The sequence below is a fragment of the Staurois parvus genome, unplaced genomic scaffold, assembly GCF_062004578.1.
Source record: "Staurois parvus isolate SC_StPar_1 unplaced genomic scaffold, SC_StPar_1.0 ptg000116l, whole genome shotgun sequence".
NCBI lineage: Eukaryota > Metazoa > Chordata > Amphibia > Anura > Ranidae > Staurois > Staurois parvus.
The window spans coordinates 3,031,889-3,048,545 of NW_028317912.1; the positions used below are offsets into that span (position 1 = coordinate 3,031,889).

At 40.7% G+C, this 16,657-nt stretch overlaps 1 protein-coding gene across 3 annotated transcripts in view; it reads left to right on the top strand.

The window, feature by feature from the left end:
- Positions 1 to 5,183, top strand: part of LOC149467286 (ephrin type-A receptor 3-like) — a 267,500-nt gene extending 262,317 nt beyond the window's left edge. For 2 of the 3 annotated variants that reach the window (XM_089671959.1, XM_089671960.1), the window contains 2 exons: positions 1,242 to 1,382; positions 3,437 to 5,183. In XM_089671959.1, the coding sequence (XP_089528085.1) occupies positions 1,242 to 1,382; positions 3,437 to 3,536 (241 nt within the window). In that variant the 3' untranslated portion in view covers positions 3,537 to 5,183. The remainder of the gene's footprint in view (positions 1 to 1,241; positions 1,383 to 3,436) is intronic. The other variant, XM_089671961.1, reaches the window with a different exon arrangement.
- Positions 5,184 to 16,657: the final 11,474 nt, after the last annotated feature.

The window sequence follows — 16,657 nt, forward strand, 5'->3', positions numbered from 1 at the left end:
TCACAACGGCACACATAAATTTGCCACTTAGTTAAATTCATCTGTATATTATAACCTAACACTTTAACTAGAGTAAAGAAAACTGGCATACAAGCGAAAACTGTTTTCTGTATTGAATAGCTTCATTTGTTATTCCTTATTTCTGCAGTGACTGAATGGTACAATTTGTGAATGAATGATAAAATTTGACAGCTATAGGGAATGGCTTAATTTTTGTTCTGGTTGTTGTGCATCCTGATGGATGTCAACAAGGTCCAGCTTCAATCTTTGTGCTCCTACAAACCGAAGGGAATAGAGCAGTTCAGTTGGTCACAGCTCAGTTGGTCACTGAAGGGAGGATGCATTTGTAGGCAATTAGTGTCTGAGAAGGTGGCCATGTCAGTGTAGAAAATGCAACTATGGAAGATTTTTTATATGCCTATTGGAGACCTTATCAGTGTTAGTCAAATGAATGGAGGTGGGGGGGCAAAACTGCTACCTTGTCTAGGCCTCATTCTGTCTCATGTTCTTTCTTATATGTAACTAAAATAGTTTAGGTGGTGTGCAGCACTACTGGAGCTATAGAAGTCATGGGAGATATAGCTGCCCCTACATTTGAAGCGGAATTAGGTCGAGCTATATTCTCCCTTCTTCATCACTTGGGAGAATTTGGATGATTTTTTAAGTTAGAGCATGCTTGTACTACAAGTGAAGTCAAATGAGCATTGATGATGAACATAAGTATTCGATAAACAGTATAGAGCATTATATGTATTTCTTAAAGTATAAAAGGAAAAACTTTTTTTTAGTTTAAGATATAGTAGAGATGGATTAGAACACCTGTCAGGTTTTTTTTCGCTGTCTGATATTCACTCTCTCTATTTGTCCCGTTCACCATTACCTTTGAAAGTGAAAATAAAATAAAATCACAAATTTTGGGTTGTTCCCAGAAACGTAATAGAGTAATAGAGAGGAAATGTTCCAAAAGGAACACTACTTCTGGTCAACTTGGGGGGGGGGGGGGGGTGCAAGGCAAGGGATTCCCTTAATGTGCAAAGATTCCCTTTCACTTCACATTTTGGCTACGGGATAGGAAGTAAAGGTAAATCTCCCCAATGGGACACAGATGGCACAAAAAACTGACAGGAGTTATAGCCCTCCCTTACTCTATGCAAAATGAAAAAGAATTGCCTATAGTTCTACTTTAAGCTGTAGCCTCTAAAATGTATTCAGTTGATTTACTTCAATTGACGTCTTTGCAGGCAGGACCCAAGCTTGACTGACTCATTTACAGTGACCAGTGTGGAGGAGTGGTTGGAGGCCATCAAGATGAACCAATATATTGAACACTTCACAATGGCAGGATATGTCACCCTAGACTCAGTGCTGTATCTAAGCAACAGGTAGAAGCCAATCTAATGTCTTGCTGCTATATTACAGGCATAGATCCATACATAATACTCCATATTTGATACCATTTTCCTGAAACTAATACAGCATCTGTATCTTTAAGCTTGAAAACCAATAATGGCCTATAAATGTGTTACTATATACAGTATACACTATATTGCCAAAGGTATTGGGATGCTCCTCCAAATCTTTAGATTCAGGTGTTCCAGTCACCTCCATGGCCACAGGTATATAAAATCAAGCACTTAGGCATGCAGACTACTTCTACAAACATTTGTGAAAAAATGGGTCACTCTCAGGAGCTCAATGAATTCAAGCGTGGTACTGTGATAGGTTGCCACCTGTGCAGTAAGTCTACCCGTGAAATTTCCTTGCTGCTAAATATTCCACGGTCACCTGTTAGTGGTATTATAACAAAGTTGAAGCAACTGGGAAAAACAGCAACTCAGCCACCAAGTGGTAGACAACGTAAAATGACAGAGCGGGTCAGCGCATGTTGAAGTGCACAATGCGCAGAAGTTGCCAACTGTCTGCACACTCAATAGCCAAAGACCTCCAAACTTCATGTGGCCTTCAGCATAGCACAACAGTAGCACTTAGAGAGCTTCATGGAATGGGTTTCCATGGCCAAGTAGCTGCATCCAAGCCTTACATCATCAAGTGCAATGCAAATCGTCGGATGCAGTGGTGTAAAGCATGCCATCACTGGACTCTAGAGCAGTGGAGACATGTTCTTTGGAGTGACAAATCATGCTTTTCTGTCTGGCAATCCGATGGACGTGTTTGGATTTGGTGGTTGCCAGGAGAAAGGTACTTGCCTGACATTGTGCCAAGTGTAAAGTGTGGTGGAGGGGGGATTATGGTGTAGGGTTGTGTTTCAGGGGATGGGCTTGGCCCCTTAGTTCTAATTAAGTGAAATCTTAAGGTGTCAGCATACTAAGACATTTTGGACAATTTCATACTCCCAACTTTGTGGGAACAGTTTGGGGGTGGACCCTTCCTGTTTCAACATGACTGCGCACCAGTGCACAAAGCAAGGTCCATAAAGACATGGATGAGCAAGTTTGGGGTGGAGGAACTTGACTGACCTGCACAGAGTCCTGACCTCAACCCAATAGAACACCTTTGGGATGAATTAGAGCGGAGACTGCGAGCCAGGCCTTCTCGTCCGACATCAGTGCCTCACAATTGCGCTTCTGGAAGAATGGTCAAACATTCCCACAGACACACTCCTAAACCTTGTGGACAGCCTTCCCAGAAGAGTTGAAGCTGTTATAGCTGAAAAGGGTGGGCCAACTCAATACTGAACCATACGGACTAAAACTGTGATGCTCTTAAAGTTCATGTGCGTGTAAAGGCAGGCGTCCCAATACTTTTGGCAATATAGTGTTTTATATATATATATATATATATATATATATATATAGTATATCAACACACTATAATATAGTATATATATATATATATATATATAAAACACAAATAATTATTTGACAATTGTTTGTGTACAAACATTTACCCATTTTCAGCATGGTTGAGCTCTGCGCACAAACCATGTCCATAATGATGATTTTGTTTGATGTTTTTGGTGTGGAGAAACTGGAATGGCTCGTAAAGAGCAATGATCTCTCTGCTGTCCATGAGTTTATTTGAACACTGATTAGTCCGACACAGGGTCAAATACATTTTGGATTGAATAGACATGAATTCCACAAAGACATAGTCCAAAATATTGTAATGTTTTCCCAGAAAAAATGAAGCTTGTTAAAGCTGCAAAATAAGCACTTATATTAGTATCGGTGGTTTTGCAACTGGATACCCAACAAACCTATATAGGTGCGAAGGTCAGGTTTCAACAAACTTTTGGCCATATTGCCTAAATGCATAGCTTCTAGCCCCCTACTCACTTTCTTCCCATTGTGGCTGGGGTAATTGAAGTTACCGTTTTCATACTCTATGGTAGAACATAGTGAAATGTGTCTATGTAAAAAGTGATCCTCTTGCTTGATTTGTGTACACTCACTTTTCCTGTCTCATCTTCTTTCAGTGAACTCAGCAAAATTGGCATCAACTTAGCTGGCCATCAGAAGAAAATCCTGTCCAGCATACAGAATCTCCAGGCACTAGGGACTCATGTGCAAATCTAACAGCACACTGGTGTATACTATGTCCTTGGTACTCTGCAGGAGATGTACTGAGCTGTACCAGAAGCAGTATAAGCTGCCATGTTGCAGCTGACCTTCCAATAATGCAACTACTGCAGGGAATAATAGTCTCTTCCCAATGTATATCAGTGGGAAAAAATGTCTGGATTTCTGACTACGGTGCCTTTGAACAGGTGTTTGGACAAAGAAAATCAGTGTGAACTCAAAGCCACATTACACACTGTTAGAGTCTTTTAAGCTGAATTACTCTTGATGGTACAATGTAGTGGAATGTGTCTGTGTAAACAACAATGGTTTCAAGTGATGCAGTGTTTCATTGTTACAGGAAATGGTATTGGACTGATTAGTGCATAGGATTTTGTCCCACATTGTCTCATAAAGAACATCCATCATTACTGTTGGACACAGTCAACGATAGTACTTTATGGTATTCCTAAGCAACAACTATATTTATCATCTTGGGGGTGGTGTACATCACAACCTTTCTATGAGTAGTTAACAGATGAAACTTCTCACCTTTAAACCATTCATATACCTTTTCTAATAATTATTTCTACCAAAAGATTCCAACTACGCGCTGAATAGTTTTAGAATACATAATATCTTTGCATAATTCTGAATAAACAATGCACAGCCCCTTGTTCTCACATCTGAGATTTGTAGTCTTCAGTCTACTGTTCCGCCACTCCACTTTGTCAAGAAACTCAATAAATCCATCTAGCATTTGTATTCTGCATTGATAGTCGTGTCTTTCAATAAAAGAACCACAAAGCACGTGAAAAGAACTTCTCCCATTTAATGCATTTGCGTAAGGTTTTTATTTTTAATCAAGCTCAAGGATATCTCCGCTCTTAGCTAAGCCTCTGTGCTTCATTGTCTGAAGTTCAATGCTTAAGAGGTTGCGTTTTCTACCCACTCACAGAGAAGTGGAATTCAGCGTATTTGAAACGTCTCTTTCATTCCAGTTCCATAGGTGCAGCTCATGACACAGGAATGTTACCATTGCGACAAAATGACTTTTCTTTAATGGAGAAGACGTCAGAGTTTATGTGTGTAAACAATGACATATTTTGTGACACAGCTGCGGTGACATAGTGTTTGTGACTCCATCTTGTTCATGAAAAGAGTTCTGAGATGTATATAACTGTCAAGAAATTTTGTAAAGCAAACACATTGTAGCACAACTCTGCTTTGTTGGGTTTGTACACAATGATGTGTTCATTTTGTGTGCCATAATTAAATGTTATGCCCTTTTCATTAAGAGGGAGGGGACTTCTGAATATGTGATGCAATTGATGACTTTTTCCCCCCATCCAGAGGCGGGGCTAATTCTGTATCAAGCTTCTCCCACTGCTTGGTGTCATGTGTACAGAGCCAAAATGTTCACCTTATAGAACGAAAACAACTTGTACAAACCACAAAACTGTACCAATGTGGGCTGTTTCATGTATAAATCTCTATATATTGTAAATATGTACATACATTTCTTTTGAATGTTAATAAAATGACAGAACCATATAACACAGTAAAAGAAGGGTTCGTTATTTATGTGCTGAGAATATTTAAAGTAAGCCATCATACATTTTAATGCCAATAAAAGCCTCAGGTAGATTTCTGATGGATAATTCATTTTAGTGTCTGAGTATACGTGTTATGTTTTTTTCCAGAAAGATAGATTTCTCATTATGAAAAAACGACATCCTAATTACTTTGTTTTTTTCCTGAAATGTTCTCACACTAAAGGAAGGACCAGACAAAAGACAAACTACAAATACCTGTTTATTTTTTCTGCCAGAAAGCTCCAGTCAAAAACACAAACTAAAGGTTTTTTTTCCCTGCCTCTAAACATTGAGTTTAAAATATGCCTCTACCTGTTTAAATGTAATGGACACCTAGGATAACACTGAGTTGCTTCTACAGGCAAAATACAAAACACCTGTAAAAGCAGCGATTTTTAAGCCAGTGTGCATGGAGCATTAGGGTGCATCCACTATGGATGGAGGAATACCAGAGATTTCTTTAGACATCATCATTGTTAATCTGGGGAAAGGGTAGTGTTAGATGGGATTGATTAACAAGTTAAAATGGCTATACATGGATAGGATTTTGAAATAATATTCTTAGGAAAAGATTTAGGATATTTCACATGAAAATTCACAAAACATTCAAATGTCATTCGAAAGATTTAATTTGCTTTTAACAGGCAATTTTTGAGTGAATGGACTTTCCGGAATAAAAACCATATACACTGTTAGAAATTAGTTTGTTAGAGATCCTGCTCTATCACTGTGGTGGAAAAAGAAAATATCTATTTGACCAACTAATCATTATAAAAATGAATGAAAGCAGTATTCAACCCAAAAGCAAAAATGTATTATATTGCAGCTTACTAATTCTTAGATGTGATGCTTGCATTAGTTTCCCTTTTAGGCTTTCTTTTATTTCCATATGGTGATCCAGCAAGTAAACAAGTGTAGCAGTAAAAATGATTTTAATCATCATAAGATCAGTGCACTCACAAACGTGATGTTTAGGAAAGGCATATAACGCTTTGCCATGGACAAGTCCTGGTCCCAGTCCGCCAGATGGAGAGACAGCGGCCCCACTGATAGGCTGCACTGGAGGCTGCCAGGGCTCCCTGATTAGTGTGGAACACAGAGATGGGTGGAAGTGATGTCACGGCCGGATGTGATGCACAGACGTAGTGACACATTGCAGAGCATTCGCTCCTTCCTCAGGACATGACAACGCCACATTGGATGAGGTATATATGGGAAAAAAGGTGGCGACTGGCAGACGGCAAAGCCCAACCCCACAGTTGTACAGGAATCATGTAAATAGCATATAAGAAACATATAAAATCATAGTGGCATAATACTAGTCATATAAAATGAATACAGAAGAGGAAAAACAGAACAGTCAAAACCTAAGACAATAAAAACATATAAACAATTAGTATCTGGTTGCCAGAGGAACTACAAGGCCCAGCCAAACCAGAAAGTCCTGTAGATAGCAATATAGAATGTAAAAATCTCAAGACATATAATACATAGCAGGAATAAAAACAGTATAGCAGTACAATAAGAAGTTCACGTAAAACAAAACAGTCTGAAAATGTATATATTTATGTACAGTGTATATACACCTTATTACTATACTAAGACTGGGAGTACTTACACATGGAAGATCTGGTAAAATAAAAACCCTAAGGGTTCCATATCGTATAAAGAGTAGAACCTAAATAAAAATATCCAAGTATATAAATCAATATGTATATAAAAAATGGCGCTTGTTCCTTTTCCCTTTGTGCTGACTTTTCTTCCCTTTGTGCTGACTTTTCAGAGTCGCTTCTTATGATCAGGACTAGACAGCTGCTGAGTGAATCCACCTCATTGACCTGTGAGGTCAGCTTGGATTTGCATGATTGATTTTACTTTCATACTCAGTGGACTTTCACCCTTGCTCCTCCCATTGCACCAAATATTTACCCCAACTACTAAGTCTGCTGTTTTTCAGAAGCTCAAGCTCTTGAGCAGAATGTATCAGTTATATGGGTGAGACAATCCATTTACCATTGACAAGGGTGATTAAAATGATCAGCTTTGATGTATTCATGTAAAACTTTTATCTCAAAAGGAAGAGGCTGTTTGCTGTAACTGATTATAAAGTGTGAGCTGAAGTTTGGCTTCAATTTGTTATTGAATTCAAATCTGCTAATACACTTAACCCCCCCCCTCCCTCCAAGACTGACAATGCTGGTGTCTGCTGTGTCCTAAGCTCATTCCTCCAGAGTGGTTTCTCACTAATACAGGAGGTATGTTACTAGCCAGATCACAAGGTGAAATCAGAGGGAAAAAAGCCAAAGAAAAGAAAACTGATGCAGCCATCACATCTAATGACTGGTAAGCTGCTATATAAAACATTTTTGGTTTTGGGTTTAATACTGCTTGAACAGTCTTAGGGCATTGTTTTCCTAAGAGTTTTTGTCCCAACTTCTACTCATCTATGGCCAACTTTAGGATTCCAAACATACTAAAATTTTCAGATATGGAAAATCCTAAGAACCTGAAAAATACCCCTTTCCTAACATTCTTTGTAGCATTATCTATATTGTTTCACAGTCCCACCCTGCCAGTGTAACTACTAGCTTTAACTAGGAGTAGGTGATGCATATTACATTTACCAACAAATCATACAGATATGTTTCAACCACTAGGATTATGGACCAGACCAGTGTTTACATTTCTGCCTATTGATTTGGCAATACCTTTGCCAACGATGCTGCAGCAGGTTCATTTATTGTTCAGGGTGTAACATGTAACATGTTATGTTCAGACCAGCCCCCGCTCCTCTCTGATCCCCGCATTGACAGCAAGCAGGGGATCTTCTCCCCCCTTGCTAGCTGTCAAATTGTTTAAAAAACGTGTCCGTGTGAGGCTCTGCCCACACAACCGCATCAGTCATCTGTGAATGAGAGACTACAAGTCCCGACAGCCTTAGCGGCTGTCAGCTTGTAGTCCTCAATGAATTCATTCTTCCTGTCAGAATATCTGCTTGCTCGTACATCCCATATGGCAAGCAGATATACTGACAGGTCTGCAGGAGACCTGCATGACATCAGCAATCTACTGATCACTGGTGCAAGGCTTTCCAGGCTCCTTTGGACAAAAATAATAAATGCACATTTTTTTACCTACAAAGGTGAACTTATCCTTTAATCTTATAACAGCCTTTTTAAACCTCTTACTGTCTGTTCGCAATCTATAGACAGCGGATGGGAAGCTTTGCCAATGCAGGCTAACGTGCTTTATGTCAGCCTGCATCGGTGGCTCCTGTGCTGCTCACAGATCGTGCCCCTGGAAGCCCGACAATCAGTGTATCGCCTGGACACAGTGGATTACATAGTAAGCACTAGAAAGTGAAACTAAAGATCGCTTAGCTCTGCTTTCAGTGTGAGAGCAGAGAGAAATGATCCTGCAGCCTGTGAGTGCCTTGTTCACTCACAGACTGCAGTGCCAGCCAAAGTGTCCCTGAGCACTGCCCCAGTGTAGGGACAATAAACAGTGCATCCAGCCCCCGTCACCTGTCCCAGTGCACACAAAATCACCACCATACACCATACCCGTGTCCTGATCATCGGACCATACCCCAAACCAATGCCCTGATAACTGACATATTCCATACCAGCACCCTGATCACCGCCATGAGCCCTACCAGCACCCTGATCACCGCCATGAGCCATACCAACAACCTAATCACCGCCAAATCCCATACCAACATCCTGATCACTGCTATGCCCCACACCAGTATGCTGATCACCGCCATACACCATACCAGCGTCCTGATCATGGCCATATCCCATACGAGTATCCTGATCACTGCCATATCACATACCAGCGTCCTGATCATGGCCTTATCCCATACCAGCGTCCTGATCACGGCCATATCCCATATGAGTATCCTGATCACTGCCATATCCCATACCAGCGTCCTGATCATGGCCATATCCCATACCAGCGTCCTGATCACAGCCATATCCCATATCAGCGTCCTGATCATGGCCATATCCCATACCAACGTCCTAATCAACCCATACCCCATACCCCAAACCAACGCCCTGATAACTGCCATATTCCATACCAGCACCCTGATCACCGCCATGAGCCCTACCAGCACCCTGATCACCGCCATAAGCCCTACCAGCACCCTGATCATGGCCATGAGCCATACCAACACCCTAATCACCGCCAAATCCCATACCAGCATCCTGATCACTGCTATGCCCCACACTAGTATCCTGATCACCACCATATCCCATACCAGCATCCTGATCATGGCCATATCCCATACCAGCATCCTGATCACAGCCATATCTCATACCAACGTCCTAATCAACCCATACCCCAAACCAACGCCCTGATAACTGCCATATTCCATACCAGCACCCTGATCACTGCCATGAGCCATACCAGCACCCTGATCACCGCCATGAGCTCTACTAGCACCCCGATCACCGCCATGAGCCATACCAACACCCTAATCACCGCCAAATCCCATACCAGCATCCTGATCACTGCTATGCCCCACACCAGTATCCTGATCACCACCATACCCCATACCAGCGTCATGATCATGGCCATATCCCATACGAGTATCCTGATCACTGCCATATCCCATACAAGTATCCTGATCACTGCCATATCTCATACCAGCGTCCTGATCATGACCATATCCCATACCAGCGTCCTGATCACAGCCATATCCCATATCAGCGTCCTGATCATGGCTAACATCCTAATAATAGTTATACCTCATACCAGCATCCTGATCACTGCCATAAGTCATAGCAGTGTCCGGCATTTTAGGGTCTCAACTAATCAGTTTTCAAATATATATCCCATAGTTTATAGACTCTATAGCTTACACACAGACTAAATATTATACACTGTTTTGGGTTATTTATCATTACCCCAAAAATGTAGCAGAATACATTTGGCCTAAGAAAAATTAATTTGCAAAATTTTATAACAAAAACTAAGCAAAAAATCTTTTTTTCTTCAAAATTTTTTGTATTTTTTCAATTATATAGCAACAAATAAAAAACCCAGTGGTGATCAAATAACACCAAAAAATGCTCTATCTGACTCACAAAAATGATAATTTCATATGGGTACACTGTCCTATGACTGAGTAATTATCATTCAAAGTGTGATAGTACTGAAAGCTGAAAATTGGCCTGGACTGGAAGGGGGTGAAAGTGTCCGGACTTGAAGTGGTTAATATTAATGTCTCAAAATAATCATTTTATGTTCTACATAGTTTCAACTCTTCTTGACTGCGCTGTAGCTGTCATTTTTGGGAGGGTGTCATATGACGTCCTCCCAGAACTCGCCCTCCGTGCACCCCCATTGACACGCCCCCAGCAGTGTCTGTGATCGCTGTGTCCTTTGAACACAGTTGATCACATGACTTGGGGCTAATCACAGCGGCCTTTTACCACATGATCAGCTGTGTCCAATCACAGCTATCACCATGCAAATACACTTATCGGCAATACATTTCTCGTGCTGTCACAGCGTGAGGAAAATACTGCTGATAACCGGAACTGTGAAAGCAGAAATCTACACTGATTATCAGTGCTCTGGATATCAGTGCAGCCCCAAAAGTGCCCATAAGTGCTGCCCATCAGTGCTGCCCATCAGGGCCCAGCGGCATTGCCCATCAGTACTGTCAGTCAGTGCGGCCAGTCAATGCCGCCAGTCAGTGCCCATCATTGCCACCTAATAGTGCCCATCATTGCCACCTCTCAGTGCCCATCAGTGCCGCATATCAGTGCAGCCTTATTAGTGCCTCCCCATCAATCCCCACCAGCGCTGCCTCATTAATGCTGCCTCATCAGTGCAGCCTATCAGTACCACCTCATCAGTGCCCATCAGTGTTGCCTATTAGTGCCCATCAGTGCTACCTATCAGTGCAGCCTCATCAACACACATCAGTGAAGGAGAAAAAATACATGTAAAATACAAAATTTTACAATAGAAACAAAGAAAACCTTTTTTTTTCAAAATTTTCTGTCTTTTTCCGTTTATAGTGAAAAAAATAGAACACCCACTGGTGATTAAATACCACCAAAAGAAAGCTCTATTTGTGTGAAAAAATTATAAAAACTTCATATGGGTACAGTGTTGCATGATTGCGCAATTGTCATTGTCATTCAAAGTGCGACTCAAAGAGCTGAAAATTGACCTGGGCAGGAAGCTGGTAAAAGTTCCCGGTAGGCAAGTGGTTAAAAGGCAAAATGAAGTAAAAAATGAAAAAATACACTCTTTCCAGTTTTGAACAAAGATCAGCTGTGAAGTACACAATTTATTCTGTGGCGTAGCTCATTTATCATGGCGGTAAACTTATGTTCTATCACTTGAACATGAACTAAATACAAATTAAATAAAGAGTTTTTTTATGTTTATGTTTTGTTAAATAACACTACAAGGCAATGCTAAAAACAAAACAAAATGTAAATGAATAACGTTTGAGTTCACACACTCTTTTCTTTTATTTATAAAAATATACATTTCCAATGGCTGCTGCAGCCAAGTTATGATTTGATTCACGCAGGACTGTAGCAGGATATGTTTGTAAAAATATAGATTAACAATGAGCTTCAACTGGATGTTGCAGCGATCAATCGATGAGGAGCTGTCCTGCTTGGCTCTTGCCCTTTAGAGCATATTTTGAATTTTGCAGTCAAATTTGAGAAAACCCCTGGGTATGTTTTTTACTATTATACAAGAAAAAAAATTAACTATTTTTCACCTTTTAGAAGTTCCTCCAGAGGAGGCGTCATGGCTGACTACAAGGTTTTTTTTGAACAATGTTCCAGTAAGTCTCTCCCCAGCCTTTCACATTAGCATACCATGCAAGAAGCCCAGCCTCTACACCTTTAACACTATGAGGTTGATTTACTAAAGGCAAATCGGCTGTGCACTGCAAGTACTGAAAGTTGCTTTAGATCCGAGGGGAAGTAAAAATTCATTTTTTTAATTTTCCTTGCATGATCCCCTCAGATCTAGAGCAACTGCACTTTCAGTGCACTTTGAGTTCACAGCCTGTTTGCCTTTAGTAAATCAACCGCTTTGTCGAAATGGATAGGGGGGAGATTTACTAAAACGGGTGCACTCCGAATCTAGTGCAGCTGAGCATAGTAATCAATCATCTGCTAACATCAGCTTGTTCAATTAAACTTTGACAATAAATCCTGGAAGCCGATCGGTTTCTATGCAGAACGGCACCAGATTTTGCACAATGCAGTTTTAGTAAATCCCTCTCCTCTCCTGTAGTTACAAATGATAATGCCTGAAGAGCACAAATGGGGTTAATAATCACAGTTGCCCAGCCCACTTATAAACATAGAGAAATACGTAGGATTTTACCTTGATGGAGGGTCCAGAATAGAGCATTTATAAAAGGTAAGCTGCAATTCTTAAATATGTTTTAAGTTGCTATGTGAATGAGGACATGTAAACAGTATAAAATAGGTGTTATCCCAGTTCGTCTGCAAAAGTAGAAATACACTTAAAATGATTCTAAAGGTTCATTTTGTTTTTGGAAAAAAAACAAACATGCTGTTCTTACCTGCTGTGCGCAGTGGTTTTTCAAAGAACAGCCTGGATTCTCCTCTTCTCAGGTCCCCTGCAGGCTGTCCTAGCTCCTCTTGTATGTCGGGTGCCCCCACAGAAAGCAGCTTGGCCCCACCCCCTCTCTCTCCTCATTGGCTGTCTGGCAGTGATTGACAGCAGTGGGAGTCAATGGCTCCCGCTTGCTGTCACAACCAATGAGGAGGCAGAGACCCGGGACAGCCAAGGCTGTTGTGCATATCACTGGATCGCGATGAGGCTCAGGTAAGTATTGAGGGGGCTGAGGGCTCTGCTGCACACAGAAGGTTTTTTACCTTCATGCATATATTGAAGGTAAAATAAACCTTCAGCTTTTACAACCACTTTAAAGACTTTAACCGTGCTGTCAGGTTGTAAGCAGAACTCAGCAGAGGCCTGCACAGGGGCAGTCACAGTGGGGGATGTAGAATCACAGCAGGTAGGTGTTCTGGAGAATGTATATAAACTGTAGAATAAACTAAGGTGTTTAATGAAGCCCACTGCAGTCCTCCAAGCAGTGTACATAAAAGACAGACAAAAATGTAAGAATCACATTGTAGAGTTTCTACTTTAAAAAATTTTTTGTATAAAGAGATGCTGATGTTTGGCCATTCATTTCAACAAAAATGTTAACACAAGAACATGTGCATTCAACATATTTAAAGTGGTATTAAAGGTTCTGTGTTTTTTTTTGTTTTTTTTTTAAATTACAAACATGTCATACTTACCTTCTGTGTGCAGTGGTTTTCCACAGAGCTGCTCTGATCCTCTTCTTCTCAGGTTCCCCACTGGTGCTCCTGGCTCCTCCCCTTTACCCAGTGCCCCCAATAGCAAGTTGCTTGCTATGGGGGCACTGTGGCATGCTCGCTCCTGAGCCTGGCTTTATGTGTCCATAAGACACATAGAGCTGTGGCTTTGCCCTTCCCCCTGCTCTCCCTCGTTGGCTCACTGGTCACTGGCTGTGATTGACAGCAGTGGGAGCCAATCGATCCTACGGAGAGAGAGTCCCGGGACAGTAAAGACTCTACATCGTTGGATCAAGAGTGGACTCAGGACTTTTGTCATTTTTTTTCTACAACTAGTAAACCCCCCAGCATGTTATCCTATGTGTCCATACATACATAGACTGTAATCAATGTTTTTTGGCTGGAAAAAAAACCCAGGACTAGTGGGTTTCTAGAGTTGTTTTTCAGCTGTAAAACCGCTCTAATGCTGAAAAAATGCGGCAAAACGCGGTAAACCGTGGTAAACTGCCGCAAACCAGCCGTTTTGGACATTTTTTTTAACCCCACAAAAACTTTTGGGGTAAAAAAACAGCTAAAGACTGCAAATGTGGAAAAATGCAGGAAAATACCACTAAATGTGGCAAAACGCCGCTAAACACTAATGCAAAAATGCTAAAAAAGCTGAAAAACTCACCTTTTTAATGTGACTTTACACAACTAACATTACCAGCGTTATCAACACGTCCAATGTGCATGAGGGCCCAAGATTTTGTGGGAGTAACTTTGCTAAAAAATGCAAACACTGAAAAACACGAAAAAGCTAATGCAAAAAAGCTAAAAAAAACGCCAAAAAAAATCCCGTTTTTATTGCAACATTCTACTGCTAATGCTTTTGGCGTTTTTATAATGTCCAGTGTGCATAAAGCCTAATGGTGTTTTGGAAGCACTGTATGGTGTGTTTGGACTTTTTTTTCACTACATGTAGACTCACATTCACAGATGCACTTGGAAGTCACTATTGTGATTGCACTATATCTGTTTAACTTTTTGTTTATGTAATATTAGATATTGTTTATTTTGGGTAGCATTGCACAAGTTTATATATAGATCTTGGATTTGATGTCAGTAGACTTAAAATGGTCATAGATGAGTAGTTTTTCTTGTTTAGCCAATGGGCTGAATAAAAAAGACCCCCCTCCCCTTCGGGACATTGTATTCTGATAGTGGGACTCAGCGCTGTCAGAATACACTGCTCAGTTGATTGACTGCAGCAGCCAATCAACAAAAGTTTTCCAACCTCTAAGGCCCCATGTTCACGGGACATTTCTGAACGATGGAAACTGACTGCTGGAAAACGTAGGTTAAAAAAGATCTGTTTAGCCAAGTTTGCATAATGCGTTTATGTGCTTTTGCGTTTAGAAGCGTTTTTTAAAGATAAGCACAGGAGAACCTCCCAAATGCTCAGAATGCACTGAAAAGTGGTAAATTATTAACTATTTCAGAGAAATACACAGAGTAGAAGCAGAGACAGCAGTATGTGTTGACATTAGCTAGGTGTGAGTTGCTCATTAACATTTCTTTTGCTTCCAAGGGTGGGACATGTGTTTGCTGGAGTGAGTCATTAGGCCACCTGGCAGGGGGTCTTCATGAGGAATTTGAGGTGTGAATGGGCATTAACATATCTTTTGTTTCCAAGGCTGGGAGAGGTCTGAGGTGTGAATTGGTCATTACAATGTGTGACAAGCTTGGTAGGAACATCCTGTGTTCAGTGTTTTATCCATCTGAGCACCTTGAAAACTCTTTGCATGCATTTTTCATGATGAAAAAAGGCTCTGGACAGCATCGGGAACTGGAAGAGTTAAAAAAATATTTCAAACGCACATGCTTAAAAACACGATTTGCCGCGTTTAGCCACATTTACAAGCGTTTTGCGTTTGAAACTCTGATAACATCGACATCTGAGTGCAAGTTTGTTGCGTTCATAAAAACGACTGTAAACTCAGCTGCCTGTAAACGACTGTAAACAAAGATGTGTACTTGGACACATAGGAAAACCTTAGGATGAGTTCAGCTCCTAAATGTGAGTTTAGCAGCTGCAGTGTACATGAGCCCTAACAATTGACTTCTGTTGAACAGGGGTGGCCAGACACTGATTGAAATTTGGCTGGACCTTGCTGAACCAGCCAAATTTCAATCCATCACACAAGTGACTCTGTCCGGTATTCCCCTTCACTCCTCCCCTGCAGGCACATATAAGGTTGTGAAGGGATGGAGAGGAATAAAAATGCTGTATCAGTACAGACAGTAATTAGACTGAGAGGGCTGTGACATGGAAGGAGGGAGAGGACTGTGCTAGAGAATAGACTTTCCTGGAACAGTCAAAAATGTTTGTACGTTCAAAGGCACATTGCGCTTAAAAGAAAAATAAATTGTTAAGGGTAAAAAATACTGCAAATACCTATTTAAAATAAAATATTTCATTTTCCCGTGCTTTTACCTGCAATTGTTTAAGCTGGCAACAGGGTCTTTAATTCCACTAACAATTAGTAATTTATTTCTGGTTGGAGGATAATTAGAAGACCTTGCATCGAAGGCTTCGTCAAATTAACTGCTCACCAGGTTGCTACCTGTGTTCTTCCGTCTTTCCCTATGGCCTTTCTTCCAAGGATCCATGTACTGACTTTGAATTTCATTACTCTCTTAAACTTCAACTTTTTACAATGAGATTGAAAATATTTTGTTAGATCCTTATGGGACGTTGTTACCTCAACACCAAGAAGCCTACAGGAAAATCCTACAGGGATACAGCATGTAAACTATGGCTGTCAAATGTCTTCTGTAAGTGAGAGAGGTAATTATACTGGTCCTGTCACATGGAGAGTGTAAAATGCTCACGTAATACCAGAGAAGACACTTGGTGAATGCTGGTGAAAGTTTTCAATAGCTTTAATTAAAGTGGTAGAACTGGAGATAAAAGCACTCATCTGACATCGTTCTGAATTACAATCACTTCAGTTGATGTGGTTTGAGGGCAAACCTTTGTGTGTAATATGGAATGTGCACTATAGATGAAATGTTCATATTTTATCCTTTGACAGTATTAAGAAAATAAAGTTAATTCAACTCAACTTCAACCAGAATTGGGAAAAACCTTCAACTTTATTATGTGGGCCTTTGTGGCTACACATGTGCATGCCAGAAATTTTGTTTTGGATGCATTTGTTCA